This window comes from Lotus japonicus, chromosome 1 (assembly GCF_012489685.1).
Source record: "Lotus japonicus ecotype B-129 chromosome 1, LjGifu_v1.2".
Lineage (NCBI taxonomy): Eukaryota > Viridiplantae > Streptophyta > Magnoliopsida > Fabales > Fabaceae > Lotus > Lotus japonicus.
Genome location: NC_080041.1, coordinates 106,704,956 through 106,728,331, shown reverse-complemented (window position 1 = coordinate 106,728,331; position 23,376 = coordinate 106,704,956). Strand labels below are relative to the sequence as shown.

The following is a 23,376-nucleotide window of genomic DNA, read 5'->3' as shown; positions in this document are numbered from 1 at the left end:
CTAAATTATATTTATATGTTATATTTTTCTATGACATTTTTTTATGGGATTTAAATTTGATAATTGATAAATGTCCTGTTTTAAAATTGTCTATATTCCATTGTTTTTTTTCATTTCTTTGTTTAGTATCTTTAAATTTTACTATAATTTTATAATGCAATATTAATTTATAAAGATGAAAAATGTTAGGAGATTCACCTCAAGCATATTGTTAGGAGTACGAATGAGTCAGCTGACTATCTTAGAATTTCAGGTGCAGAACTTTGGTGCACCATCACAATCTTAGATGATCCTCCTCTGAGGATAGATGCCCTTCTAATCATGGGTTATTTTTTTGGTAAGCAGGAAAATTAAGAGCAAAACTACATAACTCCTAAATCTTAACAAGAAGCGGCAAAACTGAAGCAAGAGAGCCGCCAGATTAGCAACAGAACATTAGAGAACATCACCCATCTCGCATCACCCATCTCGGCAAGACAATCCGCTGGCTCGTTTGCTTCCTGGTGCACATGATGAATTCGCACAACCCAATTCCGAGAGAGGAAGAGCTGAATATCCATCAACATATTACCATACTTGTGGAAAGTGTTGGATTTCAGTCTCAGAAATCACCTTGAAGCAATTGATTATCACAATCAATGCTATGTTAAGAACAATCAATTTGTAAGAGAAGAAAGGAAGTCAAGAAAAACACATTCAGATCAGAAGAAGAATGAACAGAGGGGAAAACTTTATTAACATTGATCGCACAATCACAGTGCATATTACAACATTTATAGCTAATCATTAGCTGAGGACTAAAAACAGCTCAGCTCACAAACTAAAGGACTAAACTCTAAACCTTATAAAATCTGAAGGACTAATTCTGAATTACACAATATTACAACATTCCCTCCTAATTCAGAATTTCAGTTGCAGACATAATGTTCAATCCTCTACACAGTGCATTGAACCTCTCAACCCTTAAAGGTTTAGTAAACAAATCTGCAAGTTGTTTTTCAGTTGGACAATGAACCAACTCCAAAGCTCCTTTAGTCACCTGATCCCTTAGGAAATGAAACCTAGTTTCAATATGCTTGCTTCTTCCATGTGCCACAGGATGCTTAGCCAAGTCTATAGCTGACTTATTATCTATCATCAGCTTCATCACATTAGAGCTTCTCAGACCCATCTCTTCCATTAACATGCTTAACCATAGAGCCTGACAAGCACTAAACGAAGCTGCTACATATTCAGCTTCACAAGAGGAAAGTGCCACAATCGGCTGCTTCTTGGAACACCAAGACACTGGTGCATCACCACATAAGAACACATATCCAGTAGTACTCTTCCTATCATCCTTGTCTCCACTCCAATCTGAATCTACATAGCCTGTCACTTCACATTTCACATTGTAAGCCTTCTTAGGAAATAAAACTCCATGGTCAAGGGTTCCCTTGATATACCTAAGTATCCTTTTTGCTGCCAGGAAATGAGTCTCTTTGGGATCTTCCATAAACTTGCTTATTAAACCAACCCCATAACTGATTTCAGGTCTGCTACAACAAAGGTATCTCAATGAACCCACTATCTGCTTAAACAATGTTTCATCTACAGGCTTTCCTTGATCAGTCTTTGTCAATATCACACTGCAATCCACTGGAGTAGTAACTGAGTTACACTCAGCTAAATTGAATCTTTTCAATACATCCACTGCATATTTTTTCTGACACATGAAAATCCCTTTCTCAGTTCTGAGAAACTCAATTCCCAGAAAATATGAAAGTTCACCCATGTCACTCATCTCAAACTCAGCTTGCATATTACTCTTGAATTTTGCTATCTCATTCTCATCACTTCCTGTGACCAAAAGATCATCTACATATAAACACACAATCAGCAGTCCAACCTTCTTAGACTTCTGAACCTACACTCCATGCTCAGATGTACATTTCAGAAATCCCAGTTTGCTAAGGAACGAGTCAATCCTCTTGTTCCAAGCCCGAGGGGCTTGCTTGAGACCATAAAGTGCTTTATGTAGCCTAAACACTTTATCTTCATTCTCTGGACTTTCAAACCCTGGTGGTTGTTTAACATAGACCTCTTCATCAAGAGGACCATTGAGAAATGCTGATTTCACATCAAGTTGATGTAACTTCCAGTCTTTCAAACTAGCAGTAGCTACAACCAACCTCACAGTCTCCATTCTAGCCACTGGTGCAAAAACATCTGTATAGTCAAGACCTTCCTTCTGTTGAAATCCCCTAGCTACAAGCCTAGCCTTGTATCTTGACACTGAACCATCTGGTTTCAACTTTGTCTTGAAGATCCATTTAACTGAGATTGGACTCTTCCCCTTTGGTAGATCAACTAAGCTCCAAGTCTTGTTCCTTTCAATAGAACTGAGTTCTTCCTTCATTGCATTAACCCAGTTCTCATGTTTGAAAGCTTGTTCCAAACTCACTGGCTCAGCTTCCACAAACAATGATAGATGTACCAACTCACCTTCATTTGTGACTTCACTGTCAGGAAAAAGAACATAATCACTGAGTCTTGTGGAAGATTGTCTAACCCTCTGACTTCTCTGGTTCACAGTAGCTTCTGGAGGTACCAACACTTGTGGTACTGCTTCAGTATGACCCTCATTCTCTATGTCAACATTCAACTCAGGAAAGTCATAGCTGATCTTGGAACTAGAAGCTTCTGATTTATCTTCATTCCATTCCCAAGTAGCTGATTCATCAACTACTACATCCCTGCTGACTACTATTTTATTAGTCATAGGATCCAACAACCTATAAGCTCCAGTAGAATGATATCCTACCAACAAAAGCTTCTCACTCTTGTCATCAAGCTTTTTCCTCCTTTGATCAGGTAAATGTCTATAACATACTGAGCCAAATACCCTTAAGTGCCTCACTCTAGGCTTGATTCTAGTCCAAGCTTCTAAAGGTGTTAAAGACTTTAACTTCCTGGTGGGACACCTATTCAGTATATAGGTGGCAGTGGAAACTGCTTCTCCCCATAGCTTGACTGGTAAACCCTTGCTCTTCAACATACTCCTGACCATATTAGCAATGGTTCTATTTCTCCTCTCAGCCACACCATTGTGCTGAGGAGTATATGGTGCTGTGATCTCATGATAGATGCCAGCTTCCTCACAAAACTGCTTCATATCCTTGGACACATATTCACCACCACCATCAGTTCTCAATACCTTGATTTTCTTCTCACTTTGTCTTTCAACCAGGGCCTTGAATTTCCTGAACACAGCAAACACTTCTGACTTTTTCTCCAGCAGGTAAGTCCACATCATCCTTGTGTGATCATCAATGAAGGAAACAAAATATTTATTCCCTCCTGATGATGTAACCTCAAAAGGCCCACACACATCAGAGAAAACCACATCCAAAGCTACCTTGGACTCCACTGGCTTGCTGTTTGCAAAGGAATTCCTTGGTTGCTTACTCAACAGGCAATCTTCACAAACTTGCCCTGAACCCTTAATCAGAGGTAGACCTTTCACCATATCTTCATGATGAAGTTGATGCAGCCCTTTAAAGTGCAAGTGGCCATATCTAAGATGCCACAATTTATCAACCTCTTCAATCTTTGCAGACAAACATTGTACTCCACTAGTATCTAGATCAACTCTGAAAGTTTTATTTCCAGACAATACTGATTGCAAAATCAGATTATGCTTAGGATCATACACTAGTAGCTTCTTCCCCTTAGTCTTCCAAGAATACCCTTTTTCTAATAGCTGCCCTAGACTTATCAAATTGTGCTTCACACTAGGGACATACAAGACTTCTGGAATGTAGGCTTTTCTACCATTCTTTTTCTTCACCAGTATTTTACCAACACCATCAGCAGTGATGATGCTATTATCTGCAAACCTCACACTGCTTTTCCTCTCCTCATCAAGATCCACAAACCACTCTTTGTGGCCAGACATGTGAGAGGAGCACCCTGAGTCTAAGTACCAGGTATTCTCACTAAGCTTATGAGAACTCACAGTAGAATGACTAACTAACTTCACAACTAGGATTTCTAAGCAATTTACCAGAACAAGAATTAACAGGGTCATCAGGAACTACAAACAGTACCTGTTCCTCATCAGAATCATCATCATCATGAGCAGAATATGCATGATCTTCACCATCCTGCTTGTTGCCCTTCTTCTTGTTCTTGCACTCAAAGGCATAGTGGCCATACTTCTTACAAGCATAGCACTGAACACTTTGTTTCTTTCCTTTGTCTTTCTTCCATTTGTCTTTATCATACCCTTTCTCCTTAGAATCCACCTTCTTCTTGGAGTCACCATCATCCTCATTGTTAGCAGATTTTCCAGCACCTTTGTTCTTCCAATTCTTCTCCTTGGAAGTCTTAGAGTTGCTACCCCATTTCTTCTTGCTAGTACTGCCTCTAACATACAGTGTCTGCTCAGTTTCTCTCTCAGAATCTCGCAGGTTTAGCCTCATTTCATGAGCCTCCAATGACCCTTGGAGCTCTTCCACCTTCATAGTCTCAAGATCCTTAGACTCCTCTATAGTAGTGACTATATGATCAAATCTTGTAGTCAAAGATCGAAGAACCTTTTCTACAAGCATTTGATCATTCATGGTCTCTCCATTCGTCTTCATTTGGTTTGTCAAGGTCTGAAGCCGAGTAAAGAACTTAGAAATCGTCTCTGATTTCTCCATCTTCAGAGCTTCATACTGTCTTCTGAGGGTCTGCAACTTGACCTTCTTCAATTTTGCCACACCTTCGTAACTCTTGGTCAGAATATCCCAGGCTTCTTTCGACGTTTTCGCCGCTGCAATTTTCTCAAAATTAGCAGGGTTAACGCATTGATGGATTATGAACAAAGCTCTCATGTCTTTCTTCTTCAATTCCTTGTGAGCTACTCTCTGCTCAGCCGTGGGTTCCGCCGGTAGAGCCTCCAACCTAGAAGTCACCATTTCCAGAACATCTTGGAACCCGAAGATTACGAGCATCTGGGTATTCCAACGTTCCCAATCAGTCTTGCCGTCAAGAACCGGCAACGAAGCTGGGAAATTGCCGTTCGTTCCAGCCATCACCTTCAAAGAAGCGTCCACTTCCACCGGAGCTACCAACGGAGCAAGCACCTCCGTTGTGACTGATTCACACTCCGCCGTAGATCGCCGTGCACTGGTGGTGGCTCACGTCGCCGGTCGCCGGATCGTCAAGCTCTTGATACCACTGTTGGATTTCAGTCTCAGAAATCACCTTGAAGCAATTGATTATCACAATCAATGCTATGTTAAGAACAATCAATTTGTAAGAGAAGAAAGGAAGTCAAGAAAAACACATTCAGATCAGAAGAAGAATGAACAGAGGGAAAAACTTTATTAACATTGATCGCACAATCACAGTGCATATTACAACATTTATAGCTAATCATTAGCTGAGGACTAAAAACAGCTCAGCTCACAAACTAAAGGACTAAACTCTAAACCTTATAAAATCTGAAGGACTAATTCTGAATTACACAATATTACAACAGAAAGCACATCTATCCTTCCAAGCGCATTCATAAGATCAAGACAATCAACACCACAATGGACTCCCTTCAAATTCTTCTTCCAAATAAATCGCAATCCCATAAAGTGGATCACCGCCTGAGGCACCGACATAAAAACCACCCAGCCAAGCTCCTAAAGGATCATGAATAATACCTCCCATGCCCATGTGATGATGAACGGAACTATAAGCACCATCAACCATCAATGAAACATACCTCCGGAGGTGATTTTTGGCGAGACTTAACACGAGGAACTTGATCCTTTAACACATATTTCAAAAACATTACTTTTTTCAGATAGATCATAAAAGTAAAAAAAAAAGATAGATAGTTATTTTTATCATTAACAATTTTTTTTAGACAATCATTAACTTAAATTAAAATTGATCTCATTGATAAAAATCATCCTTTTTTTTTCATATTTATTTTTCAGAGCAGGGAAATTGAGCACCTGCAGCGGCACCAGAAGCAGAAGCAGAAGCAGCCACGAATTCTACGGAGGATTCTTCCGAGAAGATGAACAAGGATCTTCATGTCACGTTTCTTCAGATGATGTATCAGTTGCTTCCATCCCCATACGAATCCCAAGAGATCAACCATCTCACTCTCGCTTACTTCATCATCTCTGGCCTTGACATCCTCAACGCTCTCCATTCAGTATGTTCTTCAATCATCCCATATTTTCATGCATGCCCTTCACTGTTACCATTCATTATTCAGTTTCTGATCTTAAGATCTTCCCTTTTTGCATCTATGTTGTGATCATAGGTTGAGAAGGAAGCTGTTGCCAATTGGGTTTTGTCTTTCCAAGTTCACCCTGGAACCAAACCTGACCCCAATAACGGTATGCTAATGCAGTTGTTAGCAGCATTTGGTCTCCAAAATTTGATTTTTAGCTGACCCATTTGAAGATTTTTTGTGCAAATGAAGTTGTTAGCAGCACTTGATTTCCAAAATTTGATTATTAGCTGACCCATTGAAGGGTTTTGCTTGCAGGACAATTCTATGGCTTTCATGGTTCCAGGACTTCACAGTTTCCTCCAGATGAGAATGGGGTAAGAAAATGGTTGAATTTGGAAGTGCTAAACTTGTTTTTCCACATTTGGTGAAGTATCCTAAATACTTTATGTTTTCTCTTTTCTAAGGTTTTGCTTCACAACAATAGTCACTTGGCAAGTTCTTACTGTGCCCTCGCAATTTTGAAAATTGTTGGTTATGATTTGTCCAGTCTTGATTCTGAGTTAATGTTGTCTTCAATGAGGAACCTTCAACAGCCTGATGGAAGGTATGCTTTTGAAATTTGGATTAGAACTGTGCCTTTGATGCTTATGTTATGGTCATATACTCATAATCAGTAAATTCCACTACCATTTCTCAATTTTGTGCTACATGATTCCAGAGATTTATTTCAAAATGTATGCCCTAATATGCTTAATTGAAATTAGTGAATTACTTCTTATTCCTGAACTTTTTAACCTATGATGACAGCTTCATGCCTATCCATACTGGGGGAGAAACAGATCTTAGGTTCGTATATTGTGCAGGTAAGAGAAAAATGAAATGGAAGTGCTGCTTTATTGACTATTAAATAATTCTGGTTATATCATTTTAACTAATAAACTGTATCAGCTTCCATCTGTTTCATGCTGGATAACTGGAGTGGCATGGACAAGGAGAAAGCCAAGGATTACATATTACTTTGCCAGGTTTGTGAAACTAGCGCTTCAACTGGTTATGGAAAAGAGTATTATCTTACGATTTGTACTATTCTGGACATACATTTCCCATGAAATTGAGTATGTAGCCTGTGTATGCAAATGAAGTTGATATCGTTCTTTTTCTTTTATCTATTTTTTCTAGTCTTACGACGGTGGCTTTGGATTAGTTCCTGGTGCAGAATCTCATGGTGAGTTGAAACAATCTTTTATCAAAATTTATATGTAATTCTATATTGTGAGTGGATCTGTTGCAATGTTGTTTGTCACATCAGTTCTGCTAATCTTCTGCCTGAAGTTTCTCTTTTTTGTTATGCTATTGTACACCACATGACAAATTTGTTTAATCTTTGAACTTAATGCTGTACTGTCTGATCAAGTGTTATTCTCCTTTTAGAAGATGTACTTCATGACATTGAAGATTGTTTCATGAAATCCTGCTGATTAATTATGAAATTTGAAGAGGATAAAGTTTTAGCCTTTTTGCATGTTCTTCTTTCTCTCCCTTTGGCTAGGTGAACGGATTGATTTTGACTTTACTCTTGAGAGTATCTTTTCTCAAAATATTGATTGTGAATTGCCTTCTTGAACTCTCAATTTTTTTATAGATATTGTCAGTCATTGGATCTTACACTCGAGTATTCATTATAGGCTATCTTCATCTGTTATTTGAGTGTTCATTATTTCTTGAATGATATTTATCAACATTACTTGTTTTAGTGTCACAGGTGGTGCAACTTATTGTGCTGTTGCATCTCTCCGATTAATGGGATTTATTGAAGACAGTATTCTCTCAAGTTGTTCTTCGTCTTCTTTGATTGATGTGCCATTACTACTGGACTGGACCTTGCAGGTAACTTCTGAATTTTTTTAATATAAGCTGTATTGGTTGTATTCATGTGTAAAGAAACATAATGAACCCGATAGCTGCTTATTTGTGAATGCCCTTCAAATAATCGCTTGATGATTTTTTCGTCATTGATCACTTAGTGCTAAGTTGACACTTAGCAACAGAAGTGTTTGTCCGCAGATCAAAGTTCACTAATTCTGTCTTCCTTTGCAGCGGCAGGGGACTGATGGTGGATTTCAAGGTAGACCTAATAAACCAAGTGATACATGTTATGCATTTTGGTAAGTACAGTATGGAACCTTTATCAGTTTCTATCTTATTGTATTATTTGTAAGTTGTCAAATCCTTGACATGAACCCATATGTTTGGTAGGATTGGAGCTGTTTTAAGGATTCTAGGGGGCTGCAACTTTGTAGATAAGAATGCTGTCCGTGAATTTTTGCTTGCCTGCCAATACAAGGTACTGCAGCTACCAGTCTGTTTCCCATAAAATGTGTAATTGATTTTAGGGGGGAGAATTATAATTGGTGGTGTATTTTACCACAATAATGATGGGGAGCCTTGGCGCAACGGTAAAAAACTGTTGCCATGTGATTGAGGTCACGGGTTCAAGTTCTGTTAACAGTCTCTTGTGTAAAAACAGGGTAAGACTGTATACCATAGACCAAGTGGTCAGACCCTTTCCTGGACCCTGTGCATGTCAAGGGAAAGGAAAATAGTGATAGTAATTAAGTTAAGTTTAAAGCTTATTTTTACTATTGGTTTAGTACTAGGTGAAATGAGGATTTTGAATTCTCCTGGAAAATACCTGCTGACACATGATTACATGAAGGTGGAAAAACCATTTGTAATGTCACTACTCAATATTTCTAGCTGGTTGAACTAATCTTGAAACTCACATTTTCCTGCCTAAAATCTCAATGGCTCTTGAAATTTTCTTTGACTGGTTCAACTTTTGCAACTCATATTTTTCTGATTATTTTGTTTTTCACCAGTATGGTGGTTTCAGCAAATTCCCTGAAGAGTTTCCAGACCTATACCACACCTACTATGGATTTAGTGCTTTCAGCTTGTTGGAAGAATCTGGCTTGAAGTCACTTTGTTCTGAACTGGGAATTACTGATTTAGCCGCAATTGGAGTCTAACTTTGAGTCTCAAAGTTTGAGATGTCTTGTCTTGGCTTTCCAAGTCTTTGACTTAATTTTTGCTATAATGGCTGTGTCCATTAAAATGGATGCTTTTGATTTTTTGAGTACATAACATATGGATCTTTGAACCTAAGTTTTATTGCAAATTATATGAAGCTCTGACCACTAATCCACTCCTTGATTTTTATTTTCATTTTTTAGGTGTTATATAAAATTCCAATACATGAGTAGCAACATCAACTAAATATTATCCCATTAGGCTAGGTCCCAGCTGGATTGATTGAATTTTTATATGCTTTAATTCAGGTTTCTTGTCTGCTGAGAGAGGTCACTAGGTTTCACAAAAGCTATTTAAAAACAGGGCATTTTTTGGGTTTGTATTTGAAGTTCTGTGTGTTTTTACACATCTAAATCAGATTCCCTTCTAATTTCTTTGATTCACTTTTAGGTGGAGGTTATTAATGAACATATTTATCTGAATTTCTATGTGATGATTAATAAATTCAAATTTATTAAATAAAAAATATATTATGTTATCAATAAATAAAAGTTGTAATAACCGTGATGGTGACAAAGATGAAACTACAAAAAGCAACTTCGGTAAATATTTTTAAATTTTTTATTGAAATTAATAAAGAATAAATTATCATTATATTTAATATTGCAATCACTTATTTATTCTTTTAAACCAAAAAGTTACCTAAATTCTTCACCAAAATTCCTCCTTGTAACAAAAAGAAAATCTTCACCAAAAAATATTAAGTGATGTAAAGATGTTAAATCAATTGTTCATACCCCCTCCCCCCTACACACATGTATGTACACACTAGATTCTCATAAGGTGGCCTAACATTCCCTTGTATCATGGCTGAAAGCCTCGAGATACTTATAGAGTACGCTCCGATCAATTCGTTGAAATCGTCTTTGGGACGGGCATCGCATTCTTCACGAAGTAAATTTTATTTCCTCATGTTGAGGGGAGTGTACTGTGAGACCTCTCATTCTTTTTCCCTTCCTACATTGGGGTCGAGCGTCTAACCAACATTTGTTTTTCTCTTCTTTTTGCAAGGATGACCTCTTCTGCGTCTATATAGTCAATAGACATTCATCAGAAGACGCACAAAGTCTTTGGTGGATATTTCGTCAGTTCGTCTGGAAACAGTCCTTCTTTTAGATCATTTTTATGGCCCTAATGTGCCTATTGCCTATTGGGCTCCAGATCCTTGACCTACATGGCTTCCTTGCTGTTGATGAAATCCTTCAATAGTTTATTGTCGTGCTGCAATAGGATGAATAACCCTAACTCGGTTCGAGAATTGGTTCATGAAGGTCTGGAGAAGTCTCCCTTGTTTCCTGCTGAGTCTACAAGTAGACTTGTGGACCACTGATGGGCGTGATCAAGAAGGTGCTGGAAAAGACCATGCACATGGTTGGTTCAATGGCTCCAGTTGGGACCATCCTTGTTTGGAACATGGTTAGGTGTTATTGAGGACACAAGTTCCCTCTGAATGCATATTTAGGTAAGTGAACGCCTCTGGTAAAGGATTGTCCATAGCCATGTTGGTGAAATGGTGTCTCCTCTCTGTATCTACCGCATTTCTTTTATCCTTTTTGGGTTTCTCCCTTTCGTTCTGTCTAGTGTTGCTAGAAGAACTTTCTTCCTCCTCATCCCTTCGTTTCTTCATTTCTTGTATCATATGTTGCATTTTTTGTTATGCTCCAAGAACTCCTCTTTATATGTTCATTGTCATGCTACATTTCCTCCATCTTTCCCATGAGCTCATTAAGAGTCGTAAAATCGTTGTTCGATCTTGTGGTTATGATTGTACTTTTTAGAGCTCTTTACTCCTTCTTTCTCTTCACTCAGGGTTCACGAAAGTTTTACTAGAGTCCCACATTGGGCTCCAAATGTTCTTACAAAAGATACAAAGCACATTGATAGGCTACGTGAGGGGAAGAAGTCTTAGTCACTGTTACGAAGACTTTGCCGTTATGAATGAACATATCTTCTCCTTTCCTCTTAATTCCTTTTATTCTATCCATTCGCACTTCTTGCTCCGGCCCAACTACCTCTTTATTTTGACATATAGTGTTGTCTCTTTCTCCTTTAAGGTATACCAATCGCTACGCGACACGTCCTTTGTGTCCATTCTCCGTACGTACTATTGTTCCTCTTCTCCTACAAATTGTTAGGCTCGGGACATCTTGGTTTAAGGGTACAAGTCTTGATTGGATTCGGGATATCTTGATTGAAATGTGTACTTAAAGGTAGGAGGGTACACCCTTCATTTGATTGAATTTTAGAGCTTCAAATTGTATATTTAGAGTGTGTTTATTATTGCTTGAGGGTGAGACACCCCTCTTGCTCATCCGGTTATGGTATGTAATACTATTTTGATCAGTGGACAAATCTCAAGTACATATCTTGAGGACTAGATCTAGGTTACAAGTGCTTGGTGTTCGAACCATGATAAATTGATGTTGCACACTCTTTTATCATTATCTGTGTTTGTTTTAATTTTCTCCTTATTGTTTCAGAAAACTTGAGCTGAGAGTATCTTTTATTGTATCCCTTCAATTCAACCTTTCACTCAAAGGGATATATGCCACCCTTTCGTATAAAGTGTTTCAAAAAGTTTACAAACTCAACTCACCTAAGTCATGAAAAATAGTGTATAAAAAATCTAGCTCTTCTGCAAGCAACACAAAAAAGATCTCATGAAAAGTTTTTGCTAAAGCCATATTTTATTCTTGATTCTGACCAGCTATGATTCTTCAACGTGGTGGTAGTGGGGGTTAGAAACAAAGAGAGCACCTTTCGGTCATGACCCACGAGACATGTTCACGAGCAATTGCATTTGCATCCTTTGTTGTTTAGCAAAACGCCACAAAATGCTGGGCCTCTATTTTATCAAATCTGTCACTTAGTTGAGTGGTTCTTGTCCAACCAATATGCAGATTAATATTTACCATGAAATTATTCAATGGTTGATGTGCATGTTTGTAAGTTACTCTACAATTGATTCCCAAGCAAAATCAATTCTAAGATGAAGTTTCTACGACTAAATTCTGAGTGTCGAAATTGATTCTGAGAACATATAAGTAGATCCAAACATGTTACCCTTCTTTACCCTTGTTTGACCACACGGCTGATTTAATTTTATGCTAAAAGCTTAGTGGGTAAAATATGGAGACAAAGAAACACAAAAACATGACAAGGGACAATGCTGATTTAAAATATGTCTTATTCACAGGCTTGTAAAGAGAAGAAAAAGAAATGGTAAAGACTCTGAATTGAATTTCTTCAATGTCCTTTAGACAGCTGCATGTATAGAAAAGTAGGACTGTAGGACCATCTCATCACACACAAGAAATTATTGATAATGATGATGATAATCTTAATAATGAAAAGTGTCAGAATCCAGATACATTAGGAAAATTGACATTTTATTTGTGAGCAACTAAAGTTCAATAAAAATTAAAAACCACATGAATTTGTTATTAATCCACCTTTTAAGCATTAATGCAAGAAAATAATGTCCACATATGCTACATGCCACAACTAGCTCAGCTGATTTATAGCATTTTTGGAAATTATTCTACAATTGATTCTACAACTAACATCAATACAGGAGAGAAACTCTTACCTAGCTTTTGAGTGCTAGAATGGATGATTCTGATTTCTGAAGAAATATAAGCTCATTAAAACATGTTATAAACTATAGCTCCATTCCAAAACAACTCAACAGGGGAGAAACAAATTCCAAAGTAAAAAAAGTGGAATTCTTCACAATGCAATTAGAAAGCTTAATGAAGAGGAAAAAAAATAAAAAAAGCTCCTGGTGGCTGCAGAACTTTGGTGTTAGATGGTTTCTTCTGGTTTGTTAAGCTGAGAGGTGGTGGTGTCAAGAACCTAAGGGAAGTACCTGTGAAGTGCTTGAATGGTACTGAGGTAGATGAGATTGGTGATTCACATCCCTTTCACTTTTCTTGTCAACAACTACTGTGATGGAAACCTCATCTCCATTTCCCTCATTGTCTTGTAATTTTCTTCTAAGCTTCTCTTCTGCTTCTTGTAAGAACTTAAATTTTGGAGGAGGTGATGACTTCATTCTGTTGAACTCTGCATCAGTTGCTGATTCAAAAAGAGGATTGAATCCATGCTGGCTATAGGGGCTGATAGGAGTGAAAGGTGGAGTGAAAAATGGTGGAGATGCATTAGGTGTCAAATATGGTGTCTCCACAACTAGCAAATCACCCAAGCTTCTACCTCTAGACTTGCTATCCTGAGATTCTAGATCCTCCTTTGATTCTTCAATTATTGGGAACAAGAACCTTGGAGGACCAAAGAGACCCTGTTGCCTCATGTATTCTTCTTCCAACCCATCTTCCCCAAAGGGTTTGAAAAGAAAACCCTTGTTAGTTTGTGACTGAGCTTGCAATTCTGGGTTGTAAACAAGATTTTCACCAATTCTCACTGAAGAACAAAGCTCTGGTGGAGTAAAACCATTTTGCCTCAAAGAAGATGATGATGGTCTCTTCCAGCAGAACATGTTGAAAAGCTCCTTCACAGGGCTACCATAGTCATTTTCAATCTCTCTGTTGATTATCCTCTTCTTCCACCACAACAGGTAGTAAACCTCAGCTACCAGAGCCAACAGAAGGCAACCAAAAACAATACTCAGACCAAGACCTACACTACTCAAAGATTTCATCTTTGTTCTCTCAAAACATTGAATTACACTTCAACTTTTTCAATGCTCAATGTCCAACGCAATTAGTACCTAATCTAGATACTCATATCAAACTGACTAAGGGATTACAAAAACAGAATCAAAACTTAATTTCAATAAAGAGAAAGACACATTTAAAAGTAGATGAAAAGCTCTTACAGGACAATTTACAAATAGTATCAAGGCACAACACTATGCTTTGATTCTGAACTCAAGCACTGATAATCTAGATATATTTTTTACTAGAATTCAATGTAATATTGTAACTACACCCACCCCATCCCCACCAATAAAGCTTGACATTAAAACAAACCTTGGTTGCAAAGTGAAGAACACCAATCTGCTAAAAGGGCCAACCAAAAAACTCTCTCTCCTTCTTAAAAGCAGCACATGCAAATCATAAGCATGAGCCTTTTAGCTTTTACCCCACTTAAGATTGAACACCACCTCAATCTTTAGCCTTTAGTCCCATCATTGCCCTCAAAGATAGTATCATTTTTAAACAAGTTAAAAGAGAAAAAGAGAAAGGAAGATCACCTAAACCATAAACCACTTTGTGGAGGTGCTGAAAAACCAGGAGCCAGAAAATAACTATAGAAAGAGAGTTCAGGTGAGAGAGAGTGATGCATTTACCTGTCTGGCTTATGGTTGGTGGTTCTCTTCCTTCAAGAGAAGCTCACATGGGATCAGAAAGAAAAGGAAAATGACTTGTCAATATGCCACATTATTACATTTTTAATATAACAAAACATGTAAGATCCTTCAAATAGGGGAAGATTTTTCCCATAACACTAGTTGGTGGTACTTTGGTGTTATGTTACTAACTGACAATGTAGGAGGGACAATGATTCCATATCAGAAAGTTTCCTACAATGCTTCCTGTTTTTAATAAAGAATTTAATCATGGTTTTTGTTGACATCCTTTTTATTTTTCCTGGCATGATTTTTGTTTTGACTCATAAAGATCATTTGGAAGTGAAGCAACATTGCTATTTCTTCATCTGATTCTCTAGATCAGTGGATCATGATAATTTAAAACAACTCAAAAAAAATTGTTTCTACCGTGAACAATTTTAAAATATGATTCATAAGTTAAAATATATTTCTGCAATTAATTTTAATATTTAAGAAATATATTAAGTATTAAATGGTAGTCGTAAAAACATAGTTTATTGATGAAGAAGACTACCAAAAAAATACTCATTAATTAATTGGATTTTTTGAAGGGTGAGTAATTTATTGGGTTGAGTCCTTTGCATTAGAGAATCCTACACTTACATTAACTCCTGAATTAATTAATATAAGAAGATGGGTCACAACACCCTAGGGTGTCAGGAAGAGCTAGATAGGACGGTTATATGTTTGCTTTAACTATAGTCAATATAAGTTAATGAATCCAATTTTTTTTTTAATGGATGAAAGTTTGGGGTTCAGCTATAGTTATGTTAAAATATGTATTTGAGATCATAAATCGTTTCTAGAAGTATTTATAGATCATTTATCAACACAATTTTTATATTTACATTTGAAATTGAAAACAAAATCTTATAAAGAAAAGTGATTTTTTTTTTACTAATTGAGCCAATATATGTTGATACTTGATACTAATGCTTTAAATTAACCACAGTATAATGAATTAGTTGTACCGCATGAAGTATCAAACAATGAATTAAATCAAGCTCAACATGTTGCTGTTAATTTATTATATTTAATTTTTTAATATATATTATATTCACTAAAATAATTTTTTTGACACATAGACCATATCACGTGACAGCTCATATGCATTTTTTTTCTTGTCTAAATCAAAATTATTTATTTTAATAATTTTCACTTTCCTTTCAAAAAAAATAATTTTCACTGTAAATAAGAAACAATCAATAGTCAATCATACTTACGAATGTAACAAAAAAACAAATTCATAATATTGGAAAAACATTCAAAGGAGATTTGATTTCTATGAAATCAGAAATAAATGTATATATTGAATTACATTAGTAATTAGTAACTAGTGTCGTAAAATAGGTGGGGTTTGGATTTGCTCCCTTGAAAGAACTTGAAAGAAATTTCATAACTTTTAATCCCCTATGTTAATGAAGTATAACAAAACGAAAGTAAAGAATGTTAGTCCATATGATGCATTTTGTGGCAATTTAAACCGCTACCAACACATTTTACTGCTGGCTCACTAATGCACAAAAACATCATAAAATAAATTGTTGAAAAAACTTCACATATCTCAATAACGTCAGAGACTTAAAAGCTATGAATTTTTTGGGAAACCTATGCAATCACACCTGTTTTACAATGACTTAGAACATATTGTCGTAAATGCATTTTTAGTCTCATTACTTTTGCTCCCAAATGGTTTTAGTCCTCTTACTTTCAATTGCTCAATTGTAATCCCCTTACTTTTTAACCTTGGTTGATTTTGACACCTCGCTTTCAATTGCTCAATTTTAATCAATGTACTTTTTCTCCATTAGAATGTCATCAAATTTTAAACTCACTTTGATAATATCATGAAGGCTAATAATGTATGTGGCAGCTCATGTGTTAAATGATTGTTTTCACAATTCAAAACCCATTGTTCATCTCCTATTGAAGTATTTAGAGACCTGGACTACCACTTGGGTCTAAGAGGGGCAGATCATGTGTTAATGATAATTCAAAATCCAAGGAATTATCAGAGCTAAGAATAATGAATGACGAATCAAGGTAGTTAAAAGTACAAAAATTCAAGACATGTAAGCCAAGAGACTCTAATGTGTGATGAAATAGGGGAAAAAATCTAAATATAATCATACAGCAAATAATAGTTGCAGAGTGAGTGCAATACTGATGCTATATTTGCAGAATCCTTACAAAACCATTGTGTTTTTCTGCTAGAAAATTGCAAGATGTAAACTAAGAAAATGTCTCTTTTGTCGAATCATCTTATAACATAGTTTTTTATGGTTTTCATGTTCTACACTGACATGTTTTCGTTCCAAGGAGAAATAATCCAAAGCCTGTGACTCTGAACTCTTAAGCCTGCCTAAACGAGTGGATGTGGAACAAATAACAATAATGGACTGGTTGGTCACCATTATCAATATCTGATTATATGTGCACATGAAGTTAAGAACAAAAAAGTAATAGTAACATTCAGTGTAGGAGTCACGACTCACGAGCATCCTTATTGTTGCTTAACTTGAGATCAAGATTTCTACTGCCGATAAAATAACTAATCATATCAGCAGATTAAAATGTGCTTAATTAATCTCATAAACAAGAATCCTTTACAATTAAAAGAGGAGATGAGATATCACCCTATGTCTCATGGTAGAATATGAGAGGAAAGATAAATTACAACCCTAAAAAATTGATCCCTCCCCTCATCCCAACCTATATGTCTCCAACTCAGGTAGGTTATGAGCTTGATTTTACAAGAAACTAAATATGCAAGTGAATAAATATAAAAAAAATATTTTATTATAATGATACCTATAAATTTTAATAGTCAACTATGCCATATACTCGCATCTAAAATGATGCCTATAAATTTATATCCAATAACCATGTTGAGAGCACACCCTAACACCCTGCTCTATTCTTGCCAATCATTGAATTGCCAGCTCCTTCAATAGGAGAAAAGTTGAAGCAGTCTAATTGTTTATAGTCTTCTTATTCTTGATATTGATAGAGTAGTTTTGCAGCCGACTTTCTCTAAGTGATATTTAGAATCAGTGTTTTTTTTCAAAAAAACAAGATCATAATAAAGTCAATTTTATGTGGAGCTATGTATACTGAAGTCTGCTCTGTTTTCAAATAAAGTCAGCAGGCCGAGGAATTTGGAATGAGACCCCTATTCTAAAGAGTGAATTTGACCTTAGAACATAAACATTTATACAGGTATTTGAAAAAGCTTATATAAATAACAATGACTTACTAACTATTTTTAGCTCAAAATTATCTGATGCTAAATGCTTCTATAATAAGCATTACCTGTATTAAAATTTACCCAAAGCAATGAAAGTTACGAAATAAACTAAAGCTTAAACAAATTATAAGGACAGTAAATAGATTTTTCTCTGAAAATGACTTGTTTATGATAGTAAGCCAGAACAAAAAGAACCTACGATCGAATAGATAAAACCATGAAACCTAAACCAAAAAGGATTTTTGCAAAGACAATTTCGCATTGGCAATTATAATTGCTTCCATTCCCAAAAAAATTCAGACACTTCAAATCTGCATAAAGTATCCAAAAGCAAAAAGAGAGGAAGCGGCTTTGACAATCATGAATAAGCCAGCCAATATCAGAAAGACCTCAAAATTTTGGCAATATTCTTAACAAGATAAATAAAAAAAGCTAAAAAAGTTCTGAAATTAAATGGTTCATACATCAACATAGTTTAATCGACTTCTTCGATCTTAGGGCCAGCACCACCGGCTGCAGATGGTGGCACATCTTCTTCCATTCCACCAGCCATGTCAGGAACACCTCCATCCTGGTACATCTTGGCAATGATTGGGTTGCAAAGGCCCTCAAGCTCCTTCATCTTGTCTTCAAACTCGTCAGCCTCAGCCAGCTGATTGCTCTCCAACCATTGGATTGCTTGGTCAATTGCATCTTCAATCTTCTTCTTATCATCAGAAGAAAGCTTAGACCCAATCTTTTCATCCTTGATAGTGTTCCTCATGTTGTAGGCATAGTTTTCCAAGGCGTTCTTAGCATCAACCTTCTTCTTATGTTCCTCATCCTCAGCCTTGTACTTCTCTGCCTCCTGCACCATCTTTTCGATCTCCTCCTTTGAAAGCCTGCCCTTGTCGTTGGTGATAGTGATCTTGTTCTTCTGCCCTGTAGTCTTGTCCTCAGCAGAGACATTCAAGATACCGTTCGCATCAATGTCAAAGCAAACAGTGATCTGAGGAACTCCCCTTGGAGCTGGAGGAATACCGGAAAGCTCAAATTTACCCAACAAGTTGTTATCTCTGGTTCTGGCTCTTTCACCCTCGTACACCTGGATCAAGACACCAGGTTGGTTGTCCGAGTAAGTTGAGAAAACTTGCTCCTTCTTGGTTGGGATTGTTGTGTTCCTTGGAATGAGAACAGTCATGACACCACCGGCAGTTTCCAAACCCAGGGAAAGGGGAGTAACATCCAACAACAGAAGATCCTGAACCTTCTCATTACCCTCACCACTCAAGATAGCAGCCTGAACAGCAGCTCCATAAGCAACAGCCTCATCAGGGTTGATGCTCTTGCAAAGCTCCTTCCCGTTGAAGAAATCCTGCAATAGAGACTGCACCTTGGGGATCCTAGTAGACCCACCAACAAGAACAACATCATGGACACTGTTCTTGTCCATCTTTGCATCCCTCAAACACTTCTCAACTGGCTCCATACACTTCCTGAAGAGGTCCATGTTGAGCTCCTCAAATCTAGCACGGGTGATTGTGGTGTAAAAATCAACACCTTCATACAAGGAGTCAATTTCAATTGTGGTCTGTGCAGTGGATGAGAGAGTCCTCTTAGCCCTTTCACATGCGGTTCTCAACCTTCTCAAAGCCCTGGGGTTCCCACTAATGTCCTTCTTGTTCTTCCTCTTGAACTCCTGAACAAAATGGTTCACCATCCTATTATCAAAATCTTCACCTCCAAGATGGGTGTCTCCAGCAGTGGCCTTAACCTCAAAAATACCCTCTTCAATAGTAAGAAGAGAGACATCAAAAGTACCACCACCAAGGTCAAAAATCAAAACATTCTTCTCACCAACACTGGTTGCCTTCTTGTCAAGACCATAAGCAATTGCAGCAGCAGTGGGTTCATTGATGATACGCATGACATTGAGTCCAGCAATGACACCAGCATCCTTAGTAGCCTGGCGCTGGGAGTCATTGAAGTAAGCTGGCACAGTAACAACAGCATTCTTCACGGTGGAACCGAGATAAGCCTCGGCAATCTCACGCATCTTAATGAGGACCATGGAGGAGATCTCCTCAGCAGAAAACTGCTTCTCCTCACCCTTGTAGGTGACACCAATCATGGGCTTGTCAGCAGGTCCAGCAGTAACCTTGAATGGCCATAGCTTCATGTCACTCTGAACAGAAGCGTCAGAGAATCTCTTTCCAATCAACCTCTTGGCATCTACAATCAAACATCCAATTCACCAATCAGCAATCTCACCTCAAACAATCAATAACCACAACAACAAAGCAAGTTCCAATCTAGCATATCATGTAGTACTAGTAAAAGCAGCAACTAACAGAAACCCTAACCCTAACCCCAAATTATGAATAGTTGAAATAACAAGCTAGAAACCTATGCACAATTGACACAGGGATGAGGAAGTTACCGGAGACGGTGTTGACAGGGTTCATGGCGACTTGATTCTTAGCAGCATCACCGATCAAACGCTCGGAATCAGTGAAACCGACGTAAGAGGGGGTGGTACGGTTACCCTGGTCGTTGGCGATGATTTCGACACGGTCGTGCTGCCATACTCCGACGCAGGAGTAGGTGGTGCCGAGGTCGATTCCGATAGCGGGACCATCTCCTTTCGCGGCCATCGTGATCTGAGAACGTTGCTAGGGTTGTTGCGTTGCGGCGAAGAAGAGAGAACAGAGAAGAGTGAAAGAATGGTTAGGTTAAGAATGAGAGAGCAAAGGGGGTTTGTGTGGGTTTATATAGGTGGTGATTTTTTGATTCTAGAAGGTTCTGTTCCCGCGCTTCCGTGGAATTTTTGTGATTTGGTTCAGATTTTGGGGCTTCTGGTTTCTTCTGAATCAAAATCAAATATATATAGATAAAGCTATAATCAATCTCATTCCAAAGCATTACTTTTAAATATGAATCACTATTCAACTAATGGATACTAAATCTCAATTATCTTCAACGTGAAAAAGATATTCTAACTATGTAACCAAAAAATTACTCCATTGCTTATAAAAAAATACTAAATCTAAATCAAATTTTAGTTTTATTTTTTTAAATCAAATTTTATTTGATTTTGCCAAGTAATAATTTAACAACTTTAGATTTCATGCTATTTTATCTTGAGTCAAATTTAATACAAATTTCATTTCAAAAAAAATTTTTTAATACATATTTGTATGATTATGTTATTATCTTTAAGTTTAAATAAAATATTTTTAATTTTATAAATTAGTGAGACTTCAGATTTTGATATTGTTTTATTTTAAATTATTTTTTCATTTCAAAAAAAATTATTTTTTCAAATTAAAGGTTAAATTCAAATTATTATCTTTGTGATATTATAGGTTTCCCTAATAGACACAACCACATTTAGAGGGGTGCAATTTTACACCACTTGTTTTGACCAGTCATAGCAGGTTAGAACATTATTTTAAAAAAAATATGATATAAGATTAATAATATTTTTTTTAAATGTATTGACCTGCTATAACCGATCAAAACAGCAAGTGGTGTAAAATTGCATAATTTTAAAAGTGGTGCATATTAGGAATCAATATCAATATCAATATATTAGAAAAGAAGAACTTCCATAGTGACGTGTCAGCACCAGATTAATTCTTAGTGACGTGTCAGCACCAGATTAATTCTCATAAAAATTATTCCACGTGTCAATTTGTTAGAGGATATAATTTTCAGTTGATATATGTTTTAATTTTATATATTCTAACCTAATTAATTGATATTATTTTAGAAGATATAATTTTCAATTGATATATGTTTTAATTTTATATATTCTAAAATAATTGATTGATATTATTTTAAAAGATAAGATTTGGTCTTTTAATTTATTTTAAATTTATTTTTAGAATATATTGATTAATTTTTATTGAATTTTCAAATTTTTTATTAATTCGGGATTTTATGAGTTTTTATTGTGATTTGCTAGATTTTGTTAGTTTTTATGTATCTTTATTTAATACCTTTTTTAATATTAGATTTGATTGGGATTTAGATTGTTTATTTCTTAATTTTATTTTAATTTATCTTATTATTTATTTTATTTTAATTTATCTTATTATTTATTTTATTTTAAATCCAGGAAATACTTTATTTTATTTTAGATTTACTTTTAGGTGTCATTCTCACGTTAATTCTCATAATAAAAATTCCACGTGTCATTCTCAGGTTAATTCTCATAAAAAAATACATTTTTAAATTTAGATTTGACTAGGATTTAGGTTATTTATTTCTTGATTTTATATTAATTTATTTTTGATTTATTTTTAGCGTATGAATTAATTTTTATGGTATTTTTATTGAATTTTCGGATTTTTAATTAATTCAGGGTTTTATGAGTTTTTATTGTGATTTGCTAGATTTTGATATTTTTATCTATATTTATTTAGTACCTTTTTAAATTTTAGATTTGATTTGGATTTAGGTTGTTTATTTCATTATTTTTTCTTAATTTATCTTATTATTTATTTTGAGAGTATTAATTAATTTTTATGGTATTTTTATTGAATTTTCGGATTTTTAATTAATTCAGGATTTTATGAGTTTTTATTGTGATTTGCTAGATTTTTGTAGTTTTTATCTATCTTTATTTATTACCTTTTTAAATTTTAGATTTGATTAAGATTTAGTTTGTTTATTTCTTGATTTTATCTTATTATTTCTTTAATGTTAATTTCAGGAAATATTTTATTTATTTTAGAGTTATTTTTAGACTATATAATCCATTAAAATTTAAAAGATTTTTCCTAATAATCTATGATACTGCATCGGTCATCTCCTCCTCTATATGTTAATATATATATTAGAAAAGAATTAGATAATTTATCTTTTGTTGACACGTGTTTCCTAATTCCAAAACAGATCTTGAAACAGAATTTTAAAAGATTTGCCCTAATTATCTAAGATTTAAACAAACACGATTAATCACATTCATGATTAATTGATATATCAAATACAATAGACATATTAAAGAAGAACTTTCATGAGGCCAATTTGATGAGGTGTCACTCTCAGATTAATTCCCAGACCAATTTGATGAGGTTTCACTCCCAAATTAATTCTCATTTGAGCTTCTCTTTTGTTGACACGTGTCACACCTTAATTACTTAATAAAATCTTAACATATTTTGTTTCAAAATCAAATCAATCTTGACCTATTTTATCTAAGATTTACCTAGATTAAATAAAAAATAATAAAAATACCATAAAAATTAATTAATAAAAACTATCAAAATCTACCAAATCACAATAAAAACTCAAAAAATCTGAATTAAATAAAAATCTGAAAATTTAATAAAAATACCATAAAATTTAATTAATACTCTAAAAATAAACTTTTTCTTCACCTAAAATTTATTTTCATAACAAATCTTGAAACCGGTTTTTTAATGACAATTTTTAATCTGATAAACTTTTTCATAAAATTTTAAAATTTTAAAAGATTTGCCATAATTATCTTATATT

At 35.5% G+C, this 23,376-nt stretch overlaps 3 protein-coding genes across 3 annotated transcripts; 1 reads left to right on the top strand and 2 right to left on the bottom strand.

Annotated features, from left to right (window-relative positions):
* The first annotated feature begins 5,482 nt into the window (after nt 1–5,482).
* On the top strand, nt 5,483–9,413 carry LOC130728860 (geranylgeranyl transferase type-1 subunit beta). Its single transcript, XM_057580447.1, has 12 exons — nt 5,483–5,751; nt 5,961–6,184; nt 6,296–6,371; nt 6,524–6,582; nt 6,673–6,812; nt 7,016–7,071; nt 7,157–7,233; nt 7,388–7,433; nt 7,971–8,095; nt 8,306–8,373; nt 8,465–8,552; nt 9,088–9,413. The coding sequence occupies exons 2-12, from the start codon at nt 6,044–6,046 to the stop codon at nt 9,235–9,237; spliced, it is 1,026 nt and encodes a 341-aa protein (XP_057436430.1). The 5' UTR covers nt 5,483–5,751; nt 5,961–6,043; the 3' UTR covers nt 9,238–9,413.
* Nucleotides 9,414–12,920: 3,507 nt separating this feature from the next.
* LOC130728865 (uncharacterized) lies at nt 12,921–14,782 on the bottom strand. The gene has a single exon (XM_057580452.1). The coding sequence runs from the start codon at nt 13,953–13,955 to the stop codon at nt 13,146–13,148; it is 810 nt and encodes a 269-aa protein (XP_057436435.1). The 5' UTR covers nt 13,956–14,782; the 3' UTR covers nt 12,921–13,145.
* Nucleotides 14,783–18,156: 3,374 nt separating this feature from the next.
* LOC130728842 (heat shock cognate 70 kDa protein 2-like) lies at nt 18,157–20,652 on the bottom strand. Its single transcript, XM_057580426.1, has 2 exons — nt 20,315–20,652; nt 18,157–20,106 (listed from the first exon to the last, which is right to left on the bottom strand). The coding sequence occupies exons 1-2, from the start codon at nt 20,526–20,528 to the stop codon at nt 18,371–18,373; spliced, it is 1,950 nt and encodes a 649-aa protein (XP_057436409.1). The 5' UTR covers nt 20,529–20,652; the 3' UTR covers nt 18,157–18,370.
* Nucleotides 20,653–23,376: the final 2,724 nt, after the last annotated feature.

Coding starts and splice junctions, on each gene's coding strand:
- LOC130728842 (XM_057580426.1), bottom strand. CDS start 20,528: ATGGCCGCGAAAGGAGATGGTCCCGCTATCGGAATCGACCTCGGCACC. Junction 20,107..20,314: donor CCCTGTCAACACCGTCTCCG/GTAACTTCCTCA, acceptor GTTTGATTGTAG/ATGCCAAGAGGTTGATTGGA.
- LOC130728860 (XM_057580447.1), top strand. CDS start 6,044: ATGAACAAGGATCTTCATGTCACGTTTCTTCAGATGATGTATCAGTTG. Junction 6,813..7,015: donor CTTCAACAGCCTGATGGAAG/GTATGCTTTTGA, acceptor CTATGATGACAG/CTTCATGCCTATCCATACTG. Junction 7,234..7,387: donor ATTACATATTACTTTGCCAG/GTTTGTGAAACT, acceptor TATTTTTTCTAG/TCTTACGACGGTGGCTTTGG.
- LOC130728865 (XM_057580452.1), bottom strand. CDS start 13,955: ATGAAATCTTTGAGTAGTGTAGGTCTTGGTCTGAGTATTGTTTTTGGT.